Source organism: Musca vetustissima, unplaced genomic scaffold, assembly GCF_032173495.1.
Source record: "Musca vetustissima isolate MV318-11 ecotype Yass unplaced genomic scaffold, APGP_CSIRO_Mvet_v1 utg223406, whole genome shotgun sequence".
NCBI classification, from domain to species: domain Eukaryota; kingdom Metazoa; phylum Arthropoda; class Insecta; order Diptera; family Muscidae; genus Musca; species Musca vetustissima.
This window is the reverse complement of record NW_026885778.1, coordinates 42,433-52,438: the sequence shown is the minus strand read 5'-3', so window position 1 is coordinate 52,438 and position 10,006 is coordinate 42,433. Positions and strand designations below refer to the sequence as shown.

Below are 10,006 nucleotides of genomic sequence, written 5' to 3'. Positions count from 1 at the left end.
CGCTTTGTCAAATTTCATGCAAAATTAAAAAAAAATAATAAAATTAAATTGGGCAAAAATATATGGGAGTTACATCTAAAACTGAACCCATTTTCAAGAAACTGAACACACATCATTCTAGATTTAATTCAGTACGCTATGCGCAATTCCGTGCAAATCGAAGGATATATAGGGACTTTGGTGCACCATTTACATAAAATCGGACGAAAATATATATGGGAGCTATATCTAAATCTGAACCGATTTTCACGAAATTTGACACACATTGTTCTAGCGTTTATTCAGTACGCTATGCCAAATTCCGTGCAAAATGGAAGGATATATAGGGACTTTGAAACACTATTTACATTAAATCGGACGAAAACATATATATGGGAGCTATATCTAAATCTGAACCGATTTTCAAGAAATTTTACACACATCACTCTTGACTCAATTCAGTACGCTATGCCAAATTTCGAGCAAATCGGAAGATATATACGGACTTTGGTACATCATTTACCGTTTTTTCCCAATTTCAATAGGGTTCGTCCTTGGGCCAAATAAACGATCTGTGCCACATTTCATACAACTCAGATCATAAACGCGACCTGTATTTTGTTTAGAATTTAACATGTACAGACAGACGGACGTACGGACGGACGGACATGCATAAATCGACTTAGAAAGTTATTCTATGCATATTCTCAAAAGGAACCATGTAAGTATCTCGTTTCCTTTTGCCTGTTACAAACATATGCATAAATATAATAATAGCCTTTACCACAGTGTGGTGAATGGTTTAAAAACGAATTTCTGTTTGTTTGATCAGTGTTAACTACTGAACAGATTTTTATGAAATTTTCACAGTTGATTTTTGAGTAGATTATGGTAACATAGGGTACTTAATTTTTTGATAGGGGCAGGGGAAACAATAGCCCCCACACAAATTGCCCCCTGTATTGGATAAGAATTGGTAATTTATAGCAAAATGTTAGTAAATATACAAACCACAGGTATAGATTATACAATGGTGAATATACCTTTTTACCAACTCCACAAACCTATTTTCTTTAAGTGTTGCCAATTCGCAATTTTTATGTATGAATGTGATGGTGGAAATGACAAGGAGTGAGTTGTACTGAGTAAGAAGTGCAGTAAATTATTATACTGTATACCCAAATTAGACTATTCACAAAATGTGATATTCGCCCATGTGCTGCATTTCGAGTTTGCTCGAATGTGAAAGATTTTCCCAAATTTGGTGTGCTCCATTCCGAATTCCCAAAAAAATAATGGGAATATAATTCGACCACATATACCCTTGTGGATTGAAAAGTAAATGAGATCGTACGTGTTTTTCTAAGTACATACGAGTTAAAAAAGAACGCAGAAGTAATATTTATCGTGTTTTTACAATATTTATTAAAAAAATACAGTATTTACAATAGTTTTTTCTAATACAATTAAAGAAAATAAAATAGGTTCCTTTTATCAAGAACAGCGCGTAACATTTTTTGAGATCAATCTGGCAACTCAACCACCATATGATCAAAATAAAAATAGAAAATATAGAACACGTATTAGTTTGTTCTTATACGCGGAATATCTGAGCAACATGTAAGAAAATTGTTTTGTTTTAGTTAAATTTCTCAATAACTTTACATATATATTAATTTTACCTATAGGGGGAAACACAAGAACAGCACACAGGATAACATTTTTCTAAATTTTATGCGAAACAACCAGGACATAGCCAGAGGATTTGTTAAAGGAGATAAAGTGGTACAGGATAAGCTTTGGGCAGATTTATGTGACGAGCTGAACGCTTCTGGCCCACCAACAAAAGACATAGCGAATTGGAAAAAGGCTAGTACATATTCATCATAAATAAGTATTGTATTTAAACCCATATCTTGTAGGCTTGGATCGACTGGAAAGGATCGACGCAATAAGTTATGCCACAATAAAGCCGAAGTCCGTGCAACTAGAGGAGGCAGTTTTAACCAGTATGTGTTGACACGCGCGGAAGAAGAGCTAGCCCAAATATGCAACATATACAAAGCTGTAGATGGGATTAAAAACACCAAAAGTTTCGGGACTACAAAAACAACCTGTGACGTGGATAAAGAAAATGTCAACTTCTCTACAGAACCAGCATCTCCACAATCTTCCTCGTCCTTAATGTATCCACGGCCATCGACCTCCAAACGAGCTAGAAATGAGGCTGATGTAAGCGAAATATTCGAAGAGATTGTTCAGTCTTCGCCCTCGCGACTTTCAAACTCCAAGCGTCCTCGAAATGCCTCTGATTTAACTGCAGTCGTAGAAGAAGAGAATAAGCTGTTAAAAATATTGGAAATAAGCTTGCTGAAATCGTCAAATGCAAGGAAGAAGATCAGAAGCATTTTAAAAGCATTGACACTATTCTATCGGATATTCGTTGCATTAAAAAAGAAGAAATTCAAGAATTGAAGAGGCATAACATACAAATTGAGCGAAGTTTAGCAACCAAAAACGAAATAAAGCTCAAATATCTGGAGCTGGAGCAGCTTAAACTTGATATGACAACAAGCTCAGACAATTTTTAACATCTGTGCAGCTATCCAATGTTTCAAATGATTTCTCAGTGTACCTTTTTAAAAGTATGTAAAATTTTATATACACATGAATTACATTTAAGTTTTTTTTTACGTTTATTACCTTCAGTGAATTTGAATACTGTTTTTTTTTTGTGTTTATAATTTATGTAATTAACTTAAAATTATAATCTGCTGGTGTTTCTTATTGAACTCGCAATATTATTCCTTATGGCTCTACTCTCATTTCTGCTATGCATTTCCTCTAGATTATGATAATCTTCCTCCACTTCTGGTTCGGGGACAAATCCTTCTTCAAAGGGGATGTTGTAATATTTGCACACGTTATGCAGCGCACAGCAAACGTTAACGATTGGCAGAACCTTTTCGGGACTATAATGTAAGGCATTGCTTTGTAAACATCGAAATCTACTTTAAGATTTCCAATAGTCCTTTCGATAATATTTCTGGCAGATGTGTGCACTTTATTATAATGATGTTGACAAGATCCATGCTCCACTTGTTTATAGGGCGTCATCAAAAATGGTTCTAATGCGTAACCACTGTCTCCTAGAAGCCAACTATTGTGCACACCATTTGCTCTTTTGTTAATGTAATGCTGCCTAGCTGCACTCATCCTGGTCTGCATCTGTCCACAGCTCGAATTCTCATTTTATAATCACACACCTAACAGAAAATGAAAAATTAGTTTTACGATTATCTACATTGTTTTCCTTACAATCATTGCATTTATACTGAAGTATCCTTTTCTATTGTAGTATAAAGATGAGTCTTCATGTGGTTGAACTATTCGGATGTGTGTTCCATCTACGCAGCCTATAACTCCAGGAAAGCCAAAATTTTCATAAAAATGCAATTTTGATAACCTCATTTCATCTTCACTCAAATTAATGTTTATCCACGCTGCACACACTTTGTCTTCCAGGATATTAATTACTCTCCACAATATTTTACACATCGTTGTGCGATCGACACTTATATTTAAGTCATTTGCCACTACCCTCTGAAACCCACCAACAGCCAGAAATCTTAAGGTACCTGCTAACTGCAGGCTTTCGGGAATGGAACCCTTGTGTATTAAAGGACCAACTTCTCTCAAAATATCCATAAATGCTTCTTTATTTATCCTGAAAAGAGACACAAAACTATAAAAATTATTGGTAGCTTAGGGCCTTGTAGATAATGATCAAAAATACTTACACAGATTCAGGCATATCCGTTGGGTCCGATGCGTCCCTAACACGTTTAACACGTTCAAGTAGCATTAATCTTTTTCTGGTAGAAACCAGGGCAATTAATAAGCCAGCAGGCATTTTTTTCTTAATTTTGTTGGCAAACAAATTGCAAATTCCAATGAAACATATGTTTTTTATTGAACACAGTTCGTAACATATTGAACAAAGCTAAGCTTTCGAGCCGCACTTTCGCTCGAAATTGAGCAAACCATTTTGCACAACATGGAAATTTAAAAAAGTATGGGAATTCAAAAACTCTCGGAACATGTCACATGGGCGATTGTGTCCTATTGGTTGTATTTGCTTAGCTTTTTATACCCTACACAACTATGTTGTCAGGGTATTATAGCTTTGTGCAGCCCCAAAGTCCTAGACCCACCTTTAAGTATACCGATCGTCATATCTCGACTAGCTGAGTCGATCTAGACATGTGCGTCCGTCCGTCTGTCCATTATAATTTGTAAACACGATACAGGCCACAGTTATGGACCAATCTTCACGAAATTTTGCATGTAGGATGGGTTCTGGCCAATGAAGACCCCTATTGTTTTTGGGAAAGATCGATTAATATTTAGGGGGTGTCGGTTTTTCTGGTCGCTCCAGAGGCCGCAATAATGGCCCAAACATCGTGAAATTTTCCATGGAGAAGGGGATCAGGCCTAAGACTAAGCATGCCTGTTTTCATAAAGATCGGTCAATATGGAGAAGGGGATCAGACCAAAGACTAAGCATGCCTGTTTTCATAAAGATCAGTCAATATTTTGCGGCTCAAATATACCCTGACTTTTGTGTGAAAAATTACAAAATTTGTATTCTATAGCGTATATATTTACCCCTGAAGGACATAGACCCGAGAAGTTTATATTATATCCAAGAGGAGTGGTTGACCTTTAAATTAATACCAATTATATTTTTGTATGTGCTCGGATGTAGGAGTTACACCTAAATATTTACAGGTATCTCCGTATTCGTATATTATTTAGTAACCCATTATCACTTTGAAATGTTCCATGAGGTTCCAGTTATAGTCAAGGACAACGCCTATAATTTTCGGTGATGATCAGATAATAATTTTGGAATGAAGTGGACCGAAAACTTAATTTTTTTGTGTTATTATCGAGTCGATCTATAGACCACAAATGAAAGCCGAACATCACAACACAACCCGCGGAGAAGGGAATCTGGACAATAGATGTACTGAATACTCGTAATATTCGGAAAATATGTCAGTGTGAGGAAGAGGTGCTGTTTACCACTAATCGGACAAGAGGGTGCAAATATCACGAAATCTTGTCCAGGCTCGGAATATACATCCGCAGAAAATTTGAGTTCCGTGGTAGTTGTGTAGGGTATCGTATGGTCGGCCCCGTCCGATTATACTGCTCCGCTCACTGGTTCCATATACAATTTTGTATGATAAGATAACATTCTTACATTCTTAAGGAAAGTTCAAAAGTCGGACGGGGCCGACTATATGATACACTTCACCACTTTGGGTACATACAATAGATGCTAATATCTATCCTGTAGATAGAACAGGCATAGAATCTTTGGAGGACCATTGAGATGCAATCGGGTGAAATTAAATGAGCTCTCTAGATACATATTTGAACCAATACCAATCTCATACCATTTTGAAATCAATGAAACCACTTGTATGAAATCGAGTAAGGTTATTTATGGGGGCTATATATAAACACATGGGCCTCATTGATCAACAGTTGTATTTATTTGTTATCACTCTATATTCAATTTAATACCTTCTGCCAAATTTCGTGCAAATCGAACAAACATAGGCCCTTGGGTGCACCATTTACATAAAATGGAACGAAAATATATATATGACATGTATCTGAAAATCTGAACTGATTTCCTCAAACCTTATCAGACATAACTTTTTCCTCAATTGCATTCGCTATGCAAAATTTTGCTCAATTGGACAAATATTGGGAGTTTGGTGTATCATTCCCAAAAAAATCAGAAGAAGCTATATATGGGAGCTATATCTACATCTGAACCGATTTCACCAAAACTTCGCAGATATTAATCTGGGCCTAATTCAGTACTCTGTGCGAAATGTTGTCTCACTCGGACAAATATTGGGAGTTTGGTGTATCATTCACAAAAAATCGGACGAAACTATATATGGGAGCTATATTTAAATCTGAATCGATTTTAACAAAACTTCGCATACATCAGTCTGGACTAAGTTCAGTGCTCTGTGCAAAATTTTGTCTCAATCGGCCAAATATTGGGAGTTTGGTGCATCATTCACAAAAATTGGACGAAATTATATATAGGAGCTATATCTAAATCAGAACCAATTTCAACAAAACTTCGCTGAGATTAAACTGAAACTAATTCAGTACGCTGTGCAAAATTTTGTTTCCATCGGACAAAAATTGGGAATTTGGTGCAACATTTACCTAAAATCGAACGAAACTATATATGGGAGCTATATCTAAATCTGAACCAATTCCAACAAAATTTCTCATACATCAGTTTAGACTTAACTCAGTACTCTGTGCAAAATTTTGTTTCAACCGGACCAACATTTGGAGTTTGGTGCAAGATTTACATTAAATCGGACATAACTATATATGGGAGCTACATCTAAATCTGAACCGATTTTCTCCAATTTCAATAGGGTTCGTCCTTGGCCAAAAAAGTGACATGTGCAAATTTCATCAAAATCGGATAATAAATGCGACCTGTACTTTGTTAACAAAAAAACATGGATGGGCGGACAGACGGACATGCATAAATCGACTCAGAAAGTGATTCTATACATCTTCTCAAAAGTGACCATGGGTCTATCTCGATTATTTTTGCCTGTTACAAACATATGCACAAATACATAATACCCTGTGCCACAGTGTTCACCACACTGTGGTACAAACGTTGAAGAGAATAGTGTGTATTTGAATTATAAATCGCTTGAAAATCTATAATGCACGTTAAAAATCGTCGACTGGGATAGAATCAATACACCTTTAATTTTCTTAAGAAAATTTCCATTTTGTGAAGGATGTAACAGATGGAGGCGATCGAGGTTAATATATAGTTATTTGTCCTATTAAGTGTCATTATATGTACTGATAATAACAACCAGTTCAGCAATTCAGCTAAACTCCTCTCTATTTTCATGTTTTGTTGATAAAAGTTATTGACATCATAATTTTTGAATTTTTATCACTTTGCGAAAAAATTATACCCAACACAATTAATTTTACTATTGACATTTAACATGTGCATGTCATTTAGAATGAACTAGTCACATGGTCAGTAGTAAGTCAGTATTTTTTAGGTACAGACACAAGGTCACATATGCCACTTGTAAACATTTTATAATTTCTTTTGCTAATTTTTTTTCTTCACTAATTAATTAAATGGATTATCTAATAACATTTAATCACTCTAAAGGCGTTTTTAATAAAATTTCTGTGTGCTGCCTCCAAAGAAATACAACACCCCACATTTCCTTCAGGGAAGATAAAACACTTTAAGACACACACATCGACGGATGTGTGACAACCAAATTTTTTTATTCTCTGTCCGAATCTGACATATAGATTGTAAGATATCCGAGTGATTGAACGACAAGGCGTCAGGCTCCATTATTGATAACATAGGTGAGGGGACTTTAAAATATCCGCCACCAAATAACCAGTAAAACTATTCGCCACCTGGGGATATGAAATTAAGTTCCTGCTGAACATAATGGTCAATGGAGAATAGATTCTGGCAACCAATAATCCCAAAATAGTAGGCGTAATGTTCGACGGCCTTTTCAGGTCGTCTGGACAGCCACTAATATTTTCGATAAGATGAGAATGTGGGTCGCTGACAAAGGTACTTCTTTTGACCTCTTATGAGACAATAGGCGGTAAACTATGTGACGCCTGTAACAAGGCCGTAAAACCTGCAACGTGCTGAAGATCATTCGCGTCCATCGACATATCCAAAAGTTGTAAATGCAGTACCTGCTTGAGTATTACCGGCAAGGAATACCTCTGCCACAGACTTAGGGACAGGCGTTCCCCGCTCAGGCACATTAGGATCAAAGGTCCATTAAGTGGACTAGGACCATACGACACGCTGCACCTAAGCCTACTCACCTATCTCCAAACTTCCTGTGGACGCAACCCTTTCATACATAAAATCGTATATACTAGGTCAGAACGAGTTAAAGCTTTGAAACATCAGCAATGAAGGAAACATCAGCAATCGAACTGCGTGTATCTAGGATTTCTATTCGTCTGATTTCCCAATATTTTGTCCGTTACTGTCCATAGAACCCAGTTACAAGCCGATTCCCTACAAGTAATAAATAATGTTCGTAACAAAATACGTTCTCTAGTATTTCTCAAAATTATGTAATAGCATGTTAGAATCTCCTTAGAAACCACTCATTACACAACAATTGTTTTTTATTAATTTAAATGCAATTTTAGTAGTTTCTTTTATTAAATGCTTTTTAGCAGCAATGCTTCTTCTTTTTCTATTCCTTGTTGCTCTTGTTGTATTTATTATCATTTTCATGTTGCATGTTTTCCGCCATGAACATAATTTCTTAAAAAAAATATCACTTAACACCGAAAGAGGGGAAAAGTGGAAGAAAGTGCCATTAAAGTACCACAACCACACTACGACACTTTTGTGACACTTTCCTTTATTGAGAAAACATGCATTGCACAAGGACCCTTATGCCAGCATACATACGGACACACAGAGAACAAGAATACTGTCAGTAGAAAAGCTGTATGGCTTCCCTGCATCAGTACCGTACCAGCCCCATTTGACATGGACTTAAGACACCAAACCAACAGCTAGCAACAGCAGCCCGACATGCAGCCATATCGCCGCTTCTACCAAAGAAATAAAAATATTTGACCCATCAAACATCAAGTAGTTGACGATGGCTACGATGAATATCTTCGTATTATTGTAGTTAGTGCTGTTGTAGTTGGAGGGATATTTCACTTGAAATTTCATCATGTTTCCGTTCACTTTGTTATCATCATTATTAATCGTGTAGTTGTCGTTTTGTTGTTGCTTGTCATTTGCTCTTTGACTATCTTTAAGGGGTTTATTCTACTTCTTCTGTTTTCTTCCCGTTTTTATTGGTTCTCATGTAAAGTATGATAGCTTTGTTGCATGCTGTTTCAGTTGCTTTTATCTGCCAAAATGGTTTAAGGGCCGGATATTTGCCGTACTTGCTTTTTAACAACGTTCCTAGTTTTGTCTAATGTTACATTTCTTTTTGCTACTGCAGTTTTTAGCTTTTAGACAAACCAATCGTGTTTGGTTGTTTGAATATACTGTGTGTCACGAAGAGGGTATAATTGTGTTATTCCGTTTGTGATCTCAAAATATTCGACTGAACCCCCATAGAGGAAAACTTATGTTTGTGATATGATTTTTTGTGATATGCAATTTGTGATATGATTTTGAGACCAACATTAAAGGCTTTGCTTACAACTTTCTTTGACTGAAGGGACGTCTACACTATTAGTCAGGAATACCGAAATCCATTTCAGGAACAGAGGAAAAAACTATATAATTTTCACATCTGTTGACTTTGAGTTTCACCCCCGTAAAATGTTACATCATTGTGGGTCACGGTTAACAAAAGACATGAGGTCGAAGTCAAAAGTTCTCATTTTTGAGAATGTAATTTATGAACGTAAATTAAAGAGATGAAATTACTGATTCTAATGAATGTGAAAAATATTGATAATAATCAAATTTTTTTTAATAAAACTCATAAATATGGACATTTCAAAAGAAAACCAGAAAGGAAAGTAGTAAAGCCGGACGGGGCCGACAATATGATACCCTTCACCACTTTGGACGTCGCATTTTTAAAGCACCAGTAGAACGAAATTGGATGCATAAATATGCCATTCTGCAACCGATACTAAATTTTTCATTTAGTCAGATATAGGAAGATATTAAGGGTACACCATTTACCTTAAATCGGACGAAAATATATATGGGAGCTATATCTAAATCTGAACCGATTTTAAGGAAACTTAACACACATCATTCCAGACCTAATTCATTACGATGTGCCAAATTTCGTGCAAATCGAAATATATATAAGGACTTTGGTGCACCATTTACATTAAATCGGACGAAAATATATATGGGAACTATATCTAAATCTGAACCGATTTTTCCCAATTTCAA

At 35.9% G+C, this 10,006-nt stretch overlaps 1 protein-coding gene across 1 annotated transcript; it reads left to right on the top strand.

Annotated features, from left to right (window-relative positions):
• Nucleotides 1-970: 970 nt before the first annotated feature.
• LOC133333021 (uncharacterized) lies at nucleotides 971-2,570 on the top strand. Its single transcript, XM_061541356.1, has 4 exons — nucleotides 971-995; nucleotides 1,464-1,599; nucleotides 1,668-1,848; nucleotides 2,370-2,570. The coding sequence occupies exons 1-4, from the start codon at nucleotides 971-973 to the stop codon at nucleotides 2,568-2,570; spliced, it is 543 nt and encodes a 180-aa protein (XP_061397340.1).
• The last annotated feature ends 7,436 nt before the right edge of the window (nucleotides 2,571-10,006 follow it).